At 41.3% G+C, this 20,891-nt stretch overlaps 2 protein-coding genes across 7 annotated transcripts; one reads left to right on the forward strand and one right to left on the reverse strand.

The window, feature by feature from the left end:
• Window positions 1-85: 85 nt before the first annotated feature.
• acot11a (acyl-CoA thioesterase 11a) lies at window positions 86-11,509 on the forward strand. 6 transcript variants are annotated; one of them, XM_031559897.2, is made up of 16 exons: window positions 86-480; window positions 1,278-1,483; window positions 2,098-2,167; window positions 2,907-2,967; window positions 3,124-3,225; window positions 3,470-3,617; window positions 3,718-3,901; window positions 4,364-4,483; window positions 5,791-5,929; window positions 6,060-6,115; window positions 7,657-7,723; window positions 8,035-8,082; window positions 8,609-8,742; window positions 9,286-9,417; window positions 9,526-9,652; window positions 9,867-11,509. In XM_031559897.2, the coding sequence occupies exons 1-16, from the start codon at window positions 473-475 to the stop codon at window positions 10,029-10,031; spliced, it is 1,767 nt and encodes a 588-aa protein (XP_031415757.1). In that variant the 5' UTR covers window positions 86-472; the 3' UTR covers window positions 10,032-11,509. The 6 variants fall into 6 exon arrangements, with proteins under 6 accessions (XP_031415757.1, XP_031415756.1, XP_031415758.1 ...); XM_031559896.2 differs by having other exon boundaries at window positions 89-480; window positions 7,999-8,082; XM_031559898.2 differs by having other exon boundaries at window positions 90-480; window positions 1,356-1,483; window positions 7,999-8,082.
• On the reverse strand, window positions 11,493-20,610 carry fam151a (family with sequence similarity 151 member A). Its single transcript, XM_031559895.2, has 8 exons — window positions 20,339-20,610; window positions 19,851-20,003; window positions 19,523-19,672; window positions 19,182-19,344; window positions 13,602-13,826; window positions 13,227-13,363; window positions 12,998-13,132; window positions 11,493-12,718 (listed from the first exon to the last, which is right to left on the reverse strand). The coding sequence occupies exons 1-8, from the start codon at window positions 20,532-20,534 to the stop codon at window positions 12,066-12,068; spliced, it is 1,812 nt and encodes a 603-aa protein (XP_031415755.1). The 5' UTR covers window positions 20,535-20,610; the 3' UTR covers window positions 11,493-12,065.
• Window positions 20,611-20,891: the final 281 nt, after the last annotated feature.

A 20,891-nucleotide genomic window follows, 5' to 3' on the forward strand; every position in this document is an offset into this window, starting at 1 on the left:
TAGGCAAGATATAACCTAATTCATCATCATGACCAAGTTCTTGATTAAAGTGGCCTAGGCGACGTAAAACAGTTTAACTCCCACAATTAACAAGCTTCTTTATTTTGAACTTTTCTCCCCCATTTTGTGTAAAACGTTCCTATGCATTTTTTTAAACCAATGACCGAACTAATGCCATGGACTATTGAGGACCTCCACAAAACGAGACACATAAGTCAAACCACAAATCGAGACTGCCATCTGCTGTTCGCACGGTGTTAGTGGACTGGAAAGCCTACAGGACCGTGCCATTGGACCGAGTAGCCTAGCTTGCTGTGGACTGGAGAAGATAAACCAGAACAACTTCGGCAAGCAGTGTGAAGGCCTACTCTGCAAGTTTATTTAGATTCTTTGGGTTTTGTCGCTTCCAATTTAACGACTGAGAGGAATTACAGTGAGTAGCTTATGCTCAACTTTACATGACACCAGAGTGATGTCTAGGTAAGCCAAGGGAGGGGTTCGCGCATGCCTTTCAAATCACTCAATAAATGCACTATGTCAATGTAAGATTCCGTCAGTGCAGAGAAGAGATCTTTTTTTGACTGTTCCCTAAATCTCGAAAAGTAGGTAGGCACGCGTAAAGCTGTTTGCTTGAGTGTTATTTTCATATTGGAGCCGAATACTTATACTCTCAAACCAAGTTTGCTCATACATAAAGTTTTGTTTGGATTACATTGGCCTAACTCACCAAAAGCTATTTAGTAGGGTCCCGAAAGCCAACTGCATTGTATCTAGATATTTCGACAATGTTCTCAACAAATTATCTCCGTCGGCGAGGCTAGTTGTCCGGTATACTCGTCTCAACTCGATGGTCAGACAGGTGGTCTTGTTTACATGTCACTGTAAACTAAAGCCTAGGCTCTTGTCTAGCTCTGTCTAACATTACAATTATGCATCAGCAGTCATTTTTAAGGTGATCGCCAAATTGATTTGTCTGATTGTACTTATAGGTACTTGTAGGTAACATTCAGTTATATAGATTATAGAAGACAATTGCGAGGAAGGAAGGTGTGGTACATTAGAAACTACTACCGGTATTTCGCAACAAACCTTCACAAGCTTTGCGACTGCTGTAAACCCACAAAGCATGAGGAGGGCAAAGTGCCTAGTTTGTGTGTTTGCTAGCCAACTACTGCGCCACGCTGACACACAGACCGTCGCACTTATACTAGAATAAGGGTGCCATTTTGTTGCACAAATCCTAGTTTGTCAAATATTTCCTGCAAAACAATTTATAGGTCCGTGCAGTGGTTTACAAAGATGAGCTCCCCAAACAGTACTTGGGGCAAGCTGAAAGACCTTGCCCTGGTGGATAGGGAGATGTACAGGAACCCCACAGAGGTGAAGAAGAGCCAGATTGTGATGCCCTGTCATGCCAACCACTGCCAGGAGCTCAGCGTGGGGCAGCTGCTCAAGTGGATGGACTCAACAGCCTGTCTGTCAGGTGAGGAGTGAGGAGCACAACAGAGACAATTCAGGACTCGGGGGCTACTCCAAGTACGATAGAACCAAAACGACTGTAAATCTGGCTCAACATCAACAAGTGTACATAAGACTACCAGGGGGATATTCGACATATGTGTTTTAGTGACTAACCCTGATTAGTTAACTGTGTAACCTCCTAATAGAAGAGCCTTGCCCTTGTAGCTCGAGTTTTGTTTTGTGTAGAAGGTGCAAAGAAGAAAACAAGCATGTCGTAAGATTTACATTTTATCTGGTTTGCTTCATGGTAAGCTACTCTTGTTATGACTATGTTAGTGGTATGTAATTAGGCAAATCAAAAGCAAACCATATGTATCAGATTAAATCAGAACCTCAACAGAAATGGCATTAACTCACTTTCAGTACCCTTTAGACTTGGCTGAGGCAAATGTGCATCCACATGCTCCATGTCTTGAGGAAAACAGGGATGTCATTTAAGGCCTTTTTTCTACCATGTGCATGTAATCATAGAAATATCAGAATACAGAATCGTCATAAACTAGTACTGTGTCAAGATATGCTGTAGAGTGGATGACTAATGCGCTCTCACATGCTGTGTTTCCTGTGGTGTTACAGCTGAGAGACATGCAGGATGTCCCTGTGTTACTGCCTCAGTCGATGATATCTACTTTGAGCACACCATTGGGTGAGTGTGATATGTCTTAAGGGAAAATGTCATGTCTGAACATGCTATTTGCTTCACCATTCTTCCTACTGGTCTCTGAGAAGAGGGTCTCCTCTTTAGAATGGATAACTCCCACATTATATGTAGTAGCCAGAAGACTTATGCTTACCACCAGAAAAATCCTCCTTATAGTTTAAGACGTTATTCCACACTTTGTTCTTCCACCGCTGTCTGCCATGTCTGAACCGCTCTTGTACTTATTCATCATATCCAGTGAACACATCCATCTATATGTCATATATGCCTTTTCAGTAGCATCTGTTTTAGTTTAGATACTGCTGTGTCTGGGAGGTGTTGTTGAAGCTGTAATGATGTTGGGAGTGGAGGCTGCTGACGTGGCATAAGTTGACTTCATTGATTCCTCCACAGGCTTAGCAGACGTAGAGCTGCGCCTTTGAAACAGGACTCTTAATTACCGTGTGTGCCCCTCTCCCCACCAGAGGAGATGGCACTGCAGTAAACACAAACGACTCTGATTAATAGGCTGTGGTGGCTCAATGGAGCCAGAGGCAGGGCAATATAAACACATCGACTGGAACAGATGCCATCCTCCCAAATGTCACGAGGAGATGGGTGGCACCTTTTAGTGCAGAAATGTCGTCTGAAGTCAGCATCTAGGCATTCTATGGGAGAAATGTTATGATATTGCAAACCTCTAATTCATTTATTTTCTTATCACTCATTACTTTCTTATTCACAGGGTTGGACAGGTGGTCAATATCAAGGCCAAGGCAAACCGGGCTTTCAACTCCAGTATGGAGGTAATGGTTTTTACACTATGCAACTGCAGTTCTTTTGCACTCTATTCAAGTTTTAAAATCAGTGATGCATTTATGTTACAAGTTTGCAATATACAGTAACCCGGGTACTTCAATCAGGTTAAAAAATGGTTTAGTGATCCTGCCCAATGGTTTCAGGTTGGCATTGAGGTGACTTGTGAGGATCTTTTCAATGGACGCTGCTGGAAGGTCTGCTATGCTTATGCTACTTTTGTGGCCAGACATCCAGGAGGTGAAAAGGTCAGTGGGTTTTCATTGCTTTGTCATGATCATCTTGGCAAAGAAATCTTCTCTGTCACTGTATGAAATCCCCATAGTATTAGCAGTTCTGCTTTGAGCTGCTGTAAAAATATTATATCATATTTACTTGACTGCTTAAAAAAAGTTGACTGAGGAGATGGAATGTGTGTGTGTGTGTGTGTGTGTGTGTGTGTGTGTGTGTGTGTGTGCGTGTGTGTGTCCGTGTGTGCTTTTGGTGTGTAAGGTGCACCTGCGACAACTGGTGCCACGGACTCAGGCAGAGCAGGCAGAGCACAGCGTCGCCGCGGAGAGGAGAAGGATGAGGCTCATCCACCATGACATCATGAAGGACATATTAAACAACGAGTCCTTCCAGAAGAGTATAACAGAAGGTATGTGTGGCAGTGCATTAAGCTTTAGTGAACATTTCAGTTCTCCTAAGGGCTGCCTCTGTGTATACACATACTGTATGTTTGTATGCCTTTCACACAGGTTTCTATATAAGACAACTCAGCTCAGGGACAGAAAGCCAGGACCTTCAGGAGGCAGTACCCACAGAGAGGACTCAAGTGGAGAGTGTTGAGCTGGTACTGCCAACTCATGCCAACCATCAAGTCAACACTTTCGGGGGTCAGATAATGGCCTGGATGGAGAATGTGGCTACAATCGCAGCAAGGTGTGTCACATTGAAACGGAAGAGGAATGTGCACTGATATTTATATAAAAGGCAGGGTTTACTACTGAAGAGCAGATAGAGCACCTGCCTTCTAGTAGATGTTTGATTAAAACTGATACAATATACAAACATGTCACTCTCAGTTAATGTTTACCGGACCATTTCCTTGATTCAAACTGGGTTAATGTCAAACTACTAAATATAGGCTGGCCATTGCTCACAGACTGCTTTAGTGTTGTTTTACGTATTAGTCATAGCATGCTGTTCTTCAGCTTTGTGATCTTTGGCAGGACACACTGAATAGTTGACCGCACCAGGGAGCACCCCATGTTGTTTTCTAATGTTAAGATGCATTAAAGTGTTGTGATTAATATGAAATATTATATATATATATATTAATATTATATATATATAATATATATATTATTGACATTTATAACCGTTTGTTTCCCTCCTCTGCAGTCGTTTATGCAATGCTCATCCCACACTGAAGGCTATTGACATGTTCCACTTCAGAGGGCCGTCTAGTGTTGGGGACCGCCTGGTGCTGAAAGCAATTGTCAACAATACCTTCATGAACAGGTTGGAGTGTCTTTCATCATTTACTGAAAATACTTCACACTTTTTTAAGTGTAGCTCTACTCTGGTCACTGAACAGTACACTTACGCTCTGATAGGGCCAGGCCAAAAACACAATGTCTGATTTCAACACTCTGTAGTCATGACTCTTAACCTGGCACACTTAAATGAAGGGCTGGAATGGATCTGACAGTGTCATTCAGTGTGAAGAACCACATCATCTGTTCAGAGGGGTCTAATGTGGTAGAACCGAAGATGTAGTCATATAGAATTAAAGTGTTTCTGCGCAGGGTACAATAAGAGGGTACAAGGGTGAATCCTTAACCCAGTTTGATGTTGTAAGAAACCACTTTCCAGACCAGTAATGGAACTGGGAGTAGGTGAAGGTTTCTACGTGTTTGTGCTGCACTTTGCTGAAATACAATATTTTATTACAGGTCCCTATCTTGGTAAACTGACTCCACTCAATTTAGGAACTCAGCCTTAGTCCTTGTTCTTCTAATGCTTTATTGCTACCCATAAGGCAAGCTAAGGTAGGCTGACCTTAAATAATCTAAAGTTACAAATACATTAGAGAAGACATATGAAACATCCAAACATTCAAAGAGTATGAACTGGCAGCTTAGTCCTACATCTGGTATGATAATTCATTACATGGAATTTGGTGGTTACACTGATAGGGATCAGTCACTCAGACAAATGTGGAGGGGTGTTACCTGCAGCCTACAGAGTCCAGAATTCCCATGTTTCTGAGATCTATGTTAAAAGGAATCTATTCAGCTGCAGTAGTGAGACCACTGTACCACTTAGACTGAGATCAGTTCATATGAACCCAGACATGACAAAGAAATAATCTTATAATGCAATATCACACTTAGTACCCTTAATTCCATTTCCCTGCCCTTAGTTAAACCCTTGTGTGGAAAAGCACAGGGAGAGAACCAGAGACAGAGGGTAGAGATAAGAACATCAGCAGGGGTGTGAGAAAACTCAATCTAGTGGAACAATGCACCTCTGGAATGTTTTTAGAGACATAATCTGTACACAACTGACCCACAGCTAATTACTGCAGAGTCATTGTAATGAGTCATTGTAACTAAGCCATCTGTGTTTCACAATCCAAAGATTCTCGGCCTGCAACTTAGAACCTTACAATCTTATGTGGTAATGACCTCACTATTACAAGGACAAGAGTTTTAAATGCTCATCAGTGTTACTGCACTGGTCTTGGACAGTAAAGTAGATATTGGTCTTTTATTTGACTATTCATTTTTTTGTCCTCTGTTCTTTTCTTTGTCCTTACTGGACAGTATGGAGGTGGGAGTGTGTGCGGAAGCCTATAAGGGTGAGGAACCGCTTCGACACATCAACAGTGCCTTCATGACCTTTGAGGTGCTTGATGAGGCGGGGAGGCCACGAACACTACCTCCGATACGACCTGAGCCAACAGTAAGGGGTCAAAGTTCAAGGTTGTTGATTAGAAGCAATCCAGCCAGTCAGATTTCTTATAGCATTCCTTATTGAATGATCCACAGCCACTACTAATAACTCACTAATAACTGGTGACTTTCCTTAACAGGAGGGGAAGAGGAGGTACCAGGAGGCCATTGCAAGGAAGAAAATCCGACTTGACCGGTGAGAAAGCTTTATTTAAAGTTAGTTGCCCTGAATGCACATTTATGAAAGAGATGCTTCCGTACACCTGGCACCATACAACATCAGACAGCACTCCCATCCTAGTCAGTAGGGATGTAGTGGCACACGGTATATTGTCGAACCGTTTGGTACCCCCTACCGTTCAATACGCACATGTGAACTGCGATATTAAGGTACCCCTGTCAATTTCCTATAATTTTCAAAATCTGTTTACTGCGCTGCTGACTACACAAACACTTTACATTCAGATCCACAAAGCATCCCTGGAGCCTGTTAGAATTTCCCTGGAGCCTGTTAGCGCTCCGTATGCAAATAGGAGCTGTCGCCATCCCTCGGCCCTAGCCCAGGTGGAGTCTACTCATTAGTGAAAACACAATCATCCCTTGCTGTTGCCTTCCAACAACAATTTGTGACAAAATAAAAAAACAAACAAACAAAGAAACTAGAAGGGCATTCGGAGAGCGCAGACCTCCACCAAGGCTAAATAGCACATCTCGCAACATTAGCGGAAGTGAAACTAAATTTGTGGAGCCGCCCCGTGAGTCAGATCTGCTCCACATTTTAATGGATTATTCCTTGGCCCATGCTACACCTTTCATGAAAATCGAGCCAGTAGTTTTTTGCGTAATCCTTCTTACAGACAGACAAACGAACAAACAAACTACTGAAAACCTTAGCGAAGGTAATAATGAAAGCAGTGGGAGTATTTTTAGCCAAAGATTTGCATTCCTATTCAGTGGTTACTGACGTGGGATTATGTCACCTGATGGAAAAATGAACCTCTTAACAATGTCCCCTTCCGCACACATTTCAGCAGTAAAGCTGTATGAACCATCACAGAGAGAAATTGAAAACAAATTGACTCAGACACTCTATCTATTCCTCTCCTCTGATAGATGTCTAGAGACAAAATAGATAGTTTGGTGTTTTTGTCTTAAATATAAAGATACCGAAACCGTACCGTTACTGTGGCCCATAAAACGTGATGAATACCGAACCGTGGGCCCACTGTACTGTTGCATCCCTACTGGTCAGTGAGGCTGCTGTTACATCTTCCTGCCTTTAGATGGAGCCATAGAGTTGCTCATAAAGGTGAAGAGGATTTAAAATGGAGATTTAAAAACTATATCTACATTTTACACTGTACTCTTAAAGTGTTATGTAAACAGTCTGGTCAGGCTAAAACTGTCTACACTGCAAGTATTGCAGTATGCAGCTCCTTTTGTGCTTTTGAGATTTTTGAAGGCACAGCATCCCTTTATTCTGTAGACTAACTTTGACAAGCACAGATTCGACTGCTCTTCCGATATTTATGCTCAATGGCATTTCAGTTATTCAGCTGCATTCAGACTTTAGGAAGGAGATTATTCTGTTACCTTCTGATGCCATCTCCACAAATGCTGTACAATTATATATAGCCTTCACACAAGACAATATAAGGGGTGACTTCCAATTGATCCTGAGTTCACAAAAAGGATATCTGATCTTTTTTAACCTTAACCCTTCTGTGACCTTTTCAGGAAGTACATCATCTCCTGTAAGCAAACAGAGATGCCGCTGTCCGTCCCCTGGGACCCTAGTAACCAGGTACGGTTACAGTTTAGAGATACAGTTTGTGGAGAATGTGACAAGTATTGACCACTGGAAGCCCAAGCCTTGCACTGACTCTCATAGTGCTGACAGATGCTATCTGCCTCTCCACTCTAATACACCTTTAGTCTTTGTACAAAGATTGTCCTTGGTCTGAATTTTATTAACTGCATAACTCCACGATGTAAGCGTTAGTATGAGATAATCCTTATCTTTTTGTGATAGCCAATGGCCAATTGTGTGCGTGCAAATGATTGTCTGCCTTTATGCAGGTGTACCTTAGTTACAACAATGTCTTTGCCCTGAAGATGCTGGCTGCAAGAGACAACTGGGTCCTGAATCATGAGAAGAACCAGGTTAGTTCCCCTGAAGTGGTCCGTCACGGCACGCTGACCTAAAGATTCCAGGATTGAGTCATTTTTGTCAGGTTTTGGAACCTTGACTGTTATCTGCACTCCAGAGTTCACTGATATAGATCTCTGAGATGTGATCTGTAATGGAACAATATGATGGAATAAAATGATACCTGTGCCCATTGAACTCGCACTATCATAAATCAGATAAGCTTTACAAAACATTTACAACGGAACAGGACTCTTGAGATCAACTTTTTTAGTAGGTGCCCATATAGGCAACACACTGAAACGGTTTAGTAAAGGAAAATGTAGTCATGATGTTTTTGGGAAGATACAAAGAAAATAGGGCTAAAAGCATATAGAGAATATGCAACTCAGACATCTATTGTTAAGAGGAATAGAATTGCTCTGAGTAAGGTAAATATAGAGGATTTAATCTCCAGGCAGTGCAAGGGTACACACTCACTAAAACTCCCAGTCCATTTGTGATTGTACATGCAAGGGCTAATGTGTATTGTCCTCCCAGGTCAGTCTATACACAATGGAGGAGGACAAATCCCTGTGCTTTAAAGTGGAGGCAGAGGTGGCGGTCCCAGCAGCCACAGCCTTTCTGCTGCTGTCCGACCTCACCTGCAGGCAGGAGTGGGACCGGCACTACAAGTAAGACAGCACCACGCAGGTCTAGGGTACCTTCTTTTGGTTTGATGGCGTTTTTGTGTAAGACCCTACAAAGGTGAAAATGCTGTGCAGAGAACACTTGAACAGTGTGGCATCAAAGAGCTAGCTTGGCATTACCCGTCATTATATTTCACCGGCTGACATTTGATATAGAGTTATACTCCATAGGGATCCTACGTTTAGGTTGTCATGAATGAGTAGCTTTTTTAAATTATATGGAAATAAATGAGATTGCTTGCTGCTTTTCTGCTCATAAATCTGGTTGAATCAAGCTGAGACTCAGTTTAGAGTTCCTAGACTTCAGTCTCTCAAAAACTGAGCTGAGTTTATAGTCTGACAGGACCAGGCTATCAAACATCAGATAACACAAGATACTATCAGTGAAATTTAAATGTAACGTTTGTAGAGGATATTTGAATCACTCATAGCGTGATCTATTCCCATTGCCTTTGAGAAAGACGGGGCTTTCCATTTATGGGTGAGACATCAGGCTGATGTCCTTTTTCTGTTTTCCTTCTTCTGAAGCCTATGTGAGTTGATAACCAAGGTTGATGAGGATGACATGATCTACCGTGTCGTGACCCCCTCGGTTAGTGAGGCTGGTAAAGTCCAAGACTTCGTCCTGATGGCATCTAGGAGGCCACCATGTGATCGAGGGTGAGCATCATGGAGAGCACATGAACACGTGTCACCTTCACCTTACCTTACCCTCACTGGATTTAAGTGTGATGGGAAGTTAAAGTTATTTTGTTGACCCTTCGCCAGGGACCCGTACGTTGTCGCGCTCCGCTCTGTCACTCTTCCCACTCACCAGCCCACAGAGGACGTCAACAGGGGCGAGGTGATGTGTGCCGGCTTCACCATATATGACATCTCTAGCAGCACGGCAAAGGTGAGTGACCCTTCCCCTTTCCATTGTCATTATGTGTAACGAGATCATCGCAAAGCTTGCGTGTCTTCTCGGACTCTACAGTTCCAGCCCATCAGAATAAGTGCCTATAGAAAGAGCTCTGGTGATAGCTGATCAGCTGGCACTGCTCTCTGAGTGAGACGAGGGTCATGTGAGTGAGTCTGATGGCCTCTCTCCCCCCCCCCCCCCCTTCTAGATCACCTACTATAACCAGGCCAGTGCAGAGGTGCTGCCCTACATCTCCACTGACATTGCAGGCCTCTCCTCCAGCTTCTACTCCAGCTTCCTCTCCTGCAGCCGGTTCCTGCTGGAGCACAAGGCTGATGCCCCAGCTACCAATCTGGTCTCCACTGCACTTTGAATATAATTCAACTCTATTTTATTTATATAGCGCCAAAACAATAAAATAGTCTCAAGGATGCTTATATACTCTCCTTGTTCATCGATGTTGGATACATATGGAACATACAGAAATTTCACGTGCACAACAGTGATTCATTCGTTTAATCTTACATTCTTCTTCCTTAAATCTTCAGTTGTATATGTAATATCAGACATATATTTGAATAACACATTCTAATTCCTCCTAATTCCTGCTTGAACATAATTGCCAGGTAAAGTATCAATACCAACAATTATCACAATAGTAAAACATACTAACAGTACGAATGATGATACTCCTGCAGTCCATCTGGAGATCCTGCACTGAATTAGTTAGTAACTCAGTTAGAATATGGTCAGGATATATGTCAACTGAATGTGTTTCAACAATGTCGGGGTTCTTAGATTTTCAGTCGGCCAGTAAGTGTAGATGAATAGCCAAATGAGTGTCGGGCCAGGCACAGATCTCAGACACCTTCCACTGCAGTTTTATGAAGACACTGAGAAGTTTGAATGTAACTCTTTTTTTGCACTAATGTCTGATGGGCCAGTTACAACCAGTTATGATTTTAAATACCTCTTATTAGGTTTTATTACGTTTTTATATGAATTTGTGTACATGGGAAGGTGTTTTTTTGTTGCTTTACTCATCTGATCTTAAAAAGATGCATTATACATATTTGCATTGTAGATATTTACATTTTCTTTAAATGTTCATGCAGGGAGTATGCCAAATTTTCTGTTCATGTTCTTATTGGAAGTTATTTTGTGAAGCTGAAAAATACATTTATTCAAGACATTTCTCAAAATAAATGAGAGCCAGCACAGAGACTGCCAAATGAATAACATTGTAAGTATTTCTTTGCAAAATTATGTATTTACATTGAACAATGAATAGCTGAACTGTACAGGGTTATTGAAAAGATCAATTTGTCTTGATATACAAAAGTAATTTACACTAACCACTCTTCAGCTGAAAGTGAAGAGTTCATTTGCATAAACAGATATCTGCCATTTTTATGATTTTTTATAAATTAATTTAGCTTTTAAATAGTTGTTTTATTATTTTTTATTTAATTTTATTAATTTACTTTTATTTTGTATTTAATCAAAACAACCCAATTGCAGTTTGATTGATAAAATTGCACGATAAAAAAACATGATTTATGGAGATGTCTGTTTTTGCAAATGCCGTAGTGATTTTAAATAACCTAATGCATCTTATCTTTAGAGGGATACATCATAATTGAACGAGAGTCATTTTCAGCTATGAATCATTTCCCCCAAATTCCTGGCTCATCTAGCATATTCATTTGTTCATACAAGCTTACCTCATGAAATTGCTGTCTATATTCAGTTGACTTTTATAGGCCTGTACATATTTACGTATTATATATTTTCTGTTGTGGTATTTCGAAATAAATGGGAACAGACCTTTGCTGTCAGTTCTGTAGCTCAGTTGGCTAACACTCAGTCAGTCATACATCTAAAGCTTTCATCTTGGAGGTCATGGGTTCACAATCAGACTGAATTAATTCTTTAGTCTACATAATTATCATCCTTATCCTCTGTTACTAGTTCTATGTAATATAATAGGCTACATATTATCAGCTGACTGAACAGAGGTGCAGCATCTCGCATTACTGTTTTCAGGTGTGTGAATTCAACTCACATGCTCATTTCTACAAGTGGGCCTTTAAATCATGCATTTTTTGCTGAAGGCAATTATAAGTAGGGCTGTGTGGTAGTTAAAAACGTCACATATCACCAGGGACAGGAATATATTTATAATGGTTAATTTGAACACCAAAAACTGACATCAGTGATGTCTTAGACACAAAGTATCTGGAACTTAGCTTCTAACCAAAGGTGACGGTGGTTTAAGCTATGTAAGTTATTTCTATAGTTCAAACTATGGTTTTGGGAAACGCGTGCATCGCAACTGTATGGTTCCAACTATGTAAGTTCCTAACGTAGTTAGCAACTATGCTTTTGGGAAACGTACCCCAGATGTTTAAAAGTTGTTAACCTTGCTGGGCAGCTCAGACTTATAGGCTTGGGGTATGTTGAAGAAGGTGCGGTGTCTGTTCCCTTGACGAAGAGCTTTAACATGCTGAAGGTAAGTGAGGTCTGTCCCGGGGCTGATCTCCACTGTGAGAGAAAACCTTTTCTGAATCTCCTGCTGGAGTCCTGCATCTGACCTTCCCAGGGGCACAGTGCTCAGCTGCAGAGACACGTCCTGGTAGACACCCCTGAAGAGCTGGAGCATGTCTTCCACCAGGGCCCAAGTGTAGCCCTCACTCAGGGCCTCCTGGGGCCAAGCTGGGGCCAGGGTTACAAACGGGAAGGTCGCCTCAACTGTGCTCAGGAAGTCCTTACCGCTGATATAGCCTGGAGTTTGGAAGGCCCCGTGCGACACTTCCATGCTGACCCAGGTGGGATGGCATAGGAGGTCCTGGTCATATGCTTCGCTGAGCAGTTTGAGTGCTGGGGCCAGCTGACTCTGAGACTTCACCCGTAGGTAGAGGCCCCATGGTTTGGGAGAGGTGTAGATAAGGTCCAGGCACTCCTGAAGGGAGAGCTCAGAGCCTGAACTCTCCACCACGGACGTCTTTGGTGCACCTGCGCTGGAGACCACGGGGATGACCAACATCCCACCACTGCTGTCTGAAATCCGATATATTATTCTTATGAGGCATTTACCCGTTAACGAACATTTGGAGTTTATTCCCTGGGCACACAGTGTGGCAAATGCCCCTTTATTACGATGGCTGAAGGCTTTTGCAACAACCCATAAAAATCAAACTTAAAACATGTTAATTGCCATCTAAAGAACAGTAAAAACTTCCAAAACACTGTTACAGTGTTTTTTAATGCTGTTGTGTTTCACGTGGAAATGATTATTGATCTCAGATCTCAAACTTATTGATCTCAGATTTGCCTCACCTCTAAGCACAGACAGCAGGAATTCTCTGCTAGTCACAGTTTGCCATTGGATGTTCCAGCCATCATTATCCTTGGGTTTAAAGTAGTCAATCAAGTCTCCTCCAGGGTAAAATCGCCGGGGTCGAGTCCTCTGTCCTGTAAAACCCAGAATGCATGTCAGTTAAGATTTATGGGAAAAACAGAAGTTAGGGCTGGGAGTAAAACATACTCTGATGTTGTAAATACATACTCGCAGCCTCTTTAAACTGTGATAGTACTGGCTCATATATGTCATAGTAGATGCGTTGTGGGCTGCTGTTGTCTCGAATGAACAGAAGGTCATTCACTGTTGGGTTTTGTGTGCCTTGCCACAGCGTCAAGCTGAACCTGTACCATGACCAAGACCAGATTAGTCCGTTAGGATACATTTGTGCTTTATGATGACATATTGTTCTGATGGCTACTGAGTACAAAATAGTAATTGAATATAAGTTATAAAATAACAGGATCTGGTTTTATCCTGACAAACATTTCAGAAGTTCATCCACAAAAAAATGGAAAAGCGTGTGTGAGAGAGACATACAGCAGAGATAACCAACTCACTGAGAGAGAAGACAGGCGTTACCTGGAGGATTGGCTTAGCAGCCAACTGATGTGTGGCCACCCTTTCTTGGCCATGACGGCCATGATAGGGAAGGTTATTTTCTGTGGAACATGCTGGATGACATTGTACATTTCCATCACCATGGCTTCTGTATACGTTACATTAGGAAACCATGACAGATAAAGGACTTTCCATCCTGGTGATATTGTTGCCTCAGGAAACTTCTGTTGAATGAGTTGTAGGAACCTGTAGGAAGGGAAATTAATTTACATATATATATATATACAGGGCTCTCAAGTGTCACGCATTGAACGTGACAGTCACTCATTTCGGTCTTTAGTCACGCACTCCCGCCACACATCGTATTTCTCACGCTGAAAAAAACCTCTAGGCTATTTAATGTGCCGCAGCGCGCAAACATGACCTGGCCGCGCTGCCCTCACCATGGAGGAATCAAACACGTCTCCCCGAATCCCCTGGGGTTCTGCCGTGAGGTGCCACTTATCAGCCAATCAAAAGAAAAAATGGGCTACACAATAGCCAATCCAAAAAATACATCTTTTGTATCTGGGTAAGATTTAATCCAGCAACCAATTAAAATAAAGCATCCTAGAATTGCGCGCGATTGATCTTCCGGAGCTCCAAGCATCAGTCTTCTACAAAGAGTAAGTCGTCTCCTGTTTTAATGTTACAACACATTCACAATGGTTTGACACAAGCAATGACAACTTGACTGCAGTTAGAGAATATTTCCCAGATGATTAGCATCAGTTTTTAATGAGTGTTTGTAGCCAACACAGCCTGCCTTTACACTATAGCTTTGACTCCGAACTTCGTTAATAGCAGGGGCGGCGGCAGGGGGGGGCTAGGGGTGCTATAGCCCCCCCTGGATTAGCCATAGCACCCCCAAGAAAATAATGGTTTATTTATTATTGTTATTTAATTTAATTCTGCGTTCTTAATTTAATGTATTGTGTGATAATAATATTTCAATCACAAAAGAAAATAATAACAGATTGAAATGAACAGATTGTTCAGTAGCACGACACAGACACGTCGCATGCGTGAACTTTGACGTTTCCTGACGATTGAAGGAGAAAGAGAGCTAGTGCACTGTCAAAGCCAAAGTCAAAGTCAAGCGGTAGTATCAACAAATTCACAATAATGGATCGGTTTTTGATACCCAAAATTCCACGAGTAGAATAATCATGTGACGTTGAAGAAGAAGAAGAAATGCAAGGGGTATCGGAATCTGATTTAGAAGAAGAGGAACGTCGTGGTCAAAGAGTTTAACCTTACACCTCTACTGAGGGTGCTAGCCATGCTACACCTGGTCTGCCCGGATTTTGGTTTTGCTTATGGCTTTTCCAGCATAGTTTTGTTTGCATTTTTGCCTGTTCTTTAAGAGTTTTATTGTACAATGATACAATGATCTAGCTCTGATTATTGTGTTTTTGAGTGCCTACTGTTTTGTTTCATTCACTTTTAAAAGGGGCCTGCATCTTTACACCGTTTAAGATTTAAGGTGGAACGGTCTTGTTAGATGTGTAACATTAATTAATGCGGTCTCTTTTGGGGATTTTTCTGGATCCGCCTTAAAAAATCAGAGATTCTAGCCTAGGACGAGCAGTCTGTCTGTGCTAGCCAGGTATACATAAGCTTCTATGTTTTTATTGATTGTGACCTGACATAATATATACTTTTTGAAAGCATTTCTGACTCTTTGACTGTTTTAGTTCATTCTATCTGCTATTCTAATTTGCCCTCTTTAGTTTAGAATGTATTGAACTATTTATGTTTAGTTTAATTTGTCAGACATGGTAGTGGTGACCTGGTGGCCATCTGGCGCCAACTTTAACCCCCACTGAAGTAAGTGAAGTATTTGGGATTGCGGAATTTTGTCAGTGACCGTCGCAGAGGAACACGGCTATGTGCGCGTCCGTCGGAAGCAGCCTAATCATAATAATAATACGATCGATTTGTATGGCGCTTTTCATGGACCACAAAGACGCTTCAGAGAGCAAACATGTAAACAGATATGACGATATGGTGGGGAGGTGTTGTAGTAGAGAACCATGTGACACATATGCTATCACCCTAATTTCATAGCACCCTCGGTAAAACGCCGATCACCCCCATAGCACCTGCAGAAAAAAATCTCTGGCACCGCCACTGGTTAATAGGCTATAATAAATTTGAGTAGGCCTATTACAAATATATATAGCCTATAATTCGAACGAATATTAGGCAGCCCTTAATATTCAATGATGTTATGGGCATTATTTTTGGTAAATGTGTTTGCTTGAACATTCTATTCAGATTCCGAGGTTTCTTCACGCCTGGTGAAGTTGTGAATCGCGAGCTCATTAGGCATACTAGCATGTTATAAATATCCTGGCCATGGATGCATTAATCATTGCATCTGTCTTTCAAAGATGTCAGGTAAAAAACAAATAAGCATCCTGTCCTTCGCCCAAAGAGGAAAGCCCACTAAAAAGGCCAGATTAGGCCCAGAGAAGGTTGTAAACACATTAGAGGAGGAGATGGTGGAAGAGGAAGAGACAGTACAGGTGGAGGAGGAAGAGACAGTGCAGGTCCCAGGAGCAGCCCTACAAGACCTCTTTTAATAGTGAATGGACCTCTAAATGGCCATTTATTACTGTAGGAAGCACCAGCTCATATTACTGGTGCTCTATCTGCCGCCAAGAGACCTCGTGTGCCCATCCAGGTGTGCGGGATGTGACAAGGCACATAGGCAGTAAGGGGCATCAGCCCAAACAGCAGGCACTGAAGTCAACCAGCACAATTAATACATCCAATTCTATGACTATGGCATATATAATGGGAACCAACACCAAAAATGATAAAAGAGTCCAAAAAGGCAACAAACACCTACAATAAACATAATTATCTTTCTCTCTCTCTCTCTCTCCCAACTTGAATAGCTACATACTTTGTAATTGGTTGAATTGTCAGTGCCATGTGTCAAATCTTTTCTGCAAGTCTGAGCAATTATTAACAACAAAACACAAAAAATAATATGGGGGGGGGGGGGGGGGCTGGTCTGTGGGCATACGGCAGGGGCGGGGCGGGCGGAATGGGGGTGGGCCGGGGGCGTGATCAAGGGGGGGGGGATATGTCACTCTTGCCTGTCTTCAAAACTTGAGAGCCCTGTATATACTAGTGCTGTCAGTTTAACGCGTTGTTAACGGCGTTAACGCAAACCCATTTTAACGCCGTTAATGTTTTTATCGCGAGATTAACGCGATTTTTTTTTTATATAATTTTTTTTTTTTTTTTTTTTTTTTTTTTTTTTTTAGATTTACGTTCTTATTGGCTTCGCAAACTGTGTAGTAGGCTAACGTTACGATTTGAGTGAATGGTGAGCGCGATACGGCGAAATGGATGATAAAAAGCTTCTGAATGGAAAGTTTACTTTTAAAAGTTGTGTTGTGCAAAAGAAGCGAGCTTCACTGTTGTCTGAAAATGTCAACAGGCAGCTGGCTGAAAGTAGTAGGCTTACCTTTTATTGGTAACCTAACTGTTACGGTTCATTGTTTCTGAAATAAGAGGCCTGACTGCTATGTTCCCAGCAAACTTGAAAAAAAGAAAATATTAAGCCATGGTTTAACTGCACTAGCTATAGTCCTTGTTTACCTGAAATGTGCACTTTATAATTTTATTTTGTACCGCCCTGTTTGGCAATGTTGGTTTTCAATCAAATAAAACATTTGCATAAAGCAAGCCAATCCACTTTTCCATGTTGATAAGGGCATTAAAATAAAAATAAAATGATGGAAAAAATTAATAAATGAAGGGACATTTAGAATAGATACAAATTTGCGATTAATCGCGATTCATTTTGAGTTAACTATGACATAAATGCAATTAATCGCGATTAAATATTTTAATCGTTTGACAGCACTAATATATACTGTATATATATATATATATTATATATATATATATATATACAGTGCCCTCCAGAATTAATGGCATCCTTAGTGAATAGGAGCAAAACAGGCTATGGAAAAAAATGTCTTTGCTGTTTATCCTTATGGTCTTTAACTCAAAATATTCACAAAAATCTTACCTTTTCATTGAAAAAAGTTGACAGTAAATAAATATTTATCTCCAAAACATGTGTGCCACAATTATTGGCACCCCTAGAAAATCTTATAATTAAAATCTAACTGAAATATATTTCCAGTGGTCAACCATGACTTCCTGTTTCACTGGGGTATAAATATGAGTGTCAGACTGGCCAAATCCCCCTAATCACTATGGGAAAGACCCAAGAACACAGTGTCAATGTGCGACGAAAAGTTGTTGAGCTGCACAAATCAGGAAATGGATATAAGAAAATCTCTAAACAGTTGAAAATACCCATTTCCAGTATCATGGCAATAATTAAGAAGTTTAAAGCGACAGGAGATGTTAAGAATCAGCCAGGAAGAGGACGTGTGTGTTCATTGACCCCATGCACCGTGAGGAGGATAGTTCGACTGGCAAAAGAATCTCCAAGGATCACAGCTGGAGAATTGCAGAGGTTGGTTGAGTCTTGGGTTCAAAAAGTCTCCAAAACTACCATCAGATGCCACCTACATCACCACAAGTTGTTTGGGAGGGTTGCCAGAAAAAAGGCTCTGCTGTCAATCAACAACAAACTAAAGCGCCTACAGTTTGCAAAATGTTACTGGGAATTTCAATGGGACCGGGTTATATGGTCAGATAAGACCAAAATAAAGCTTTTTGGCAACAAACATCAAAGGTGGGTTTGGCGTAGACAGAAAGATAGCCATACAGAAAAGCACCTCATACCCACTGTAAAGTATGGTGGCGGATCTTTGATGTTGTGGGTCAGTTTTGCTTCCAAAGGCCCTGGACATCTTGTTAAGATACATGGTATCATGGACTCCATCAAATACCAGCAGATATTAAATGAAAACATAACAGCCTCTGCCAGGAAGCTTAAAATGGGCTGTGGTTGGACCTTCCAGCAGGACAATGATCCGAAGCACACCTCAAAATCTACACAAAATGGTTCACTGACCGCAGAATAAAGGTTTTGCCATGGCCCCCTGACCTAAACCCCATAGAAAATCTGTGATGAGCTGAAGAGGAGTGTCCTCAAACGTCAACCTCAGAATCTGAAGGATCTGGAGAGATACTATATGGAGGAATGGTCTCAGATCCTGTGCCATGTGTTCACCAACCTCATCACGTATTATAGGAGAAGACTCAGAGCTGTTATTTTGGCAAAGGGAGGATGCACAAAATATTAAATGATTGTGGCACACATATTTTTGAGAAAAGTATTTGTTTCATGATTAGAATTTAATGTTTCTTTCAATTATGTTACTTCGAATTAAAGGTTATATTTTTGTGAATATTTTGAATGAAAGATCATGGGGATAAACAATAAAGATTTTTTTTCGCATTACGTCTTGCTAATTTTTACTAAAGGGTTCCAATAATTCTGGAGGGCACTGTATATATATAACATATTAACTATAGGGGAGTTAATCAAGAGAACATTTTGTGTAGGGCAGTGAACAATTATAGATTATTTTCAAAGAGTAATTAAAATGTTGGTATTACCTTGCACCATCAATCACAGGTATAAGCCCAGGAACATTGGGCCCATGAATGATGTCTGCATTTAACCACACTGGGCGATTAATGCGAGCTGTCTGATTCTTTACTCTCAGTATGTCAAGAGAGGGCTCTACTGCTTCGATGCTTTTAAAATCCAGTTTTATACCTGGAAATGAAATGCAAACTTTCAGCGGATGGAACCACATCTTTTATCACAATCACAGGACTGACCCGAGCCCCATATTTTCAAATGAAAATAATGAACACCTCAATAGAGGATTTTAGTTGAGCACCCTGTCTCTGAAAAACAGGATCTTCATATATATACTTCCACGCTTCTTTACCTTTGTCTGATTTGAGAACGGCGTCTATCCACTCGTCCAGAGTGTTGTCGCTGTATACTGCAGGTGGATGTGCCATGATGGGAATGTTGGTCTGGTTGACCGTGTTATGTCCTTGAACGTTTACATCTGCCTCCAAAACCATGACTGAACCTAGTGATGACATCCATGAAATCACCCACTACTAGTCACCTCTAGAATCAACTAACCTTAAAATAATATAATTAAAGATCATTCATACAGAAGGTACTGTGATTGCCTTGAGGGCCACATCCAGCAAACTCCAGCTGTATACACTAACAGAGCAGTAGATGAGGACACAAACTCTCACCTTTCAGGGCTTCGTTCAGCTCAGCTTTGCTGTTGGCTGAGTGATACCAAGAGGCATGCAGACCATCCTTCTCTGGGATTTTTCCATTTTTCATCAGGAATTCCAGCATGTCCCCATCAGAGGGAAATGAAACCTTTATGGCAGATCCAGATCCTGCAATAATATATATATACATAATGAAACACATGGCATTCATAATTATTGGTATGGTAACACAATGTCACGTTGTATCTTAAAAATGTCTGTATACGGCAATGTTTTCCCTCACACATTCTGAATCGAGTTCTGAAGTGTCATTAACATGTGCGGCTATGGATTGGTGATTGTTTTTTATCCTCAATTGAAACATAATATATAGAGTGTGGATCATAGTGGTCTCCATACTGGAAAACATGTACATTAAAGTGTTGGTACCTAGACTGTAGAGTTGAAATTCACAAAAGGTATTATTTGATTTGAGATGTCATGGAAGTATGTTGTTCATTTACCTGAAGACTGAGTGACAATGACTGCAGGTATGGTAATGATGATCAGCAGTAACACCAAGCCCACAGCAACACACAACATAATGAATTGTTCTCGGGTGAAGATGCCCATTATTGTCTTAGGCTGTTTGTTCTCTTCCTCTTCCTCTTCCTCCTCTTCTAACTTCTTGTTTGTTTCTTCTTTGTGATTGTTATCCATGGCTCCTGCAAATGGTTGATCTGTGCACGACTACGTCTTAACACAGTCTGAGCCAGTGTGTTTGGTTTAAAGGAAATATGTGTGGTGTCAGTGCGTGGGGACCAATCATATTCAGTCTGAACATGCCTTGTCATGCCAATCACACGAATAGGTAACACAGAGATAACACAGCGTGTTTTTTGTGTTTGTGCTATCTGGCCAAGCGGCATAGAGTTCTATGCTTGTGATTCAGGGAGAGCCATTGGTTTACTATTGCCGAGGGACTTAATCATTGACTGAACAGATACCTCTTCTATATGAAGTCTTACATAAGCCTGTTTCTAATACTAATGTCAATACCAGTGCACTGATCTAACG

This window comes from Clupea harengus, chromosome 22, assembly GCF_900700415.2.
Source record: "Clupea harengus chromosome 22, Ch_v2.0.2, whole genome shotgun sequence".
Lineage (NCBI taxonomy): Eukaryota > Metazoa > Chordata > Actinopteri > Clupeiformes > Clupeidae > Clupea > Clupea harengus.

Excerpts from the sequence above, each read along its gene's own strand:
- fam151a (XM_031559895.2), bottom strand. The coding sequence starts at position 20,534 with ATGGATAACAATCACAAAGAAGAAACAAACAAGAAGTTAGAAGAGGAG. Across the intron at positions 13,827-19,181 it reads CCTGTGATTGATGGTGCAAG|GTTCCTACAACTCATTCAAC; the intron begins GTAATACCAACA and ends CCCTTCCTACAG. Across the intron at positions 13,364-13,601 it reads CTGCTAAGCCAATCCTCCAG|GTTCAGCTTGACGCTGTGGC; the intron begins GTAACGCCTGTC and ends GTCATGGTACAG.
- acot11a (XM_031559896.2), top strand. Across the intron at positions 2,168-2,906 it reads TACTTTGAGCACACCATTGG|GGTTGGACAGGTGGTCAATA; the intron begins GTGAGTGTGATA and ends TCTTATTCACAG. Across the intron at positions 5,930-6,059 it reads CGATACGACCTGAGCCAACA|GAGGGGAAGAGGAGGTACCA; the intron begins GTAAGGGGTCAA and ends TTTCCTTAACAG.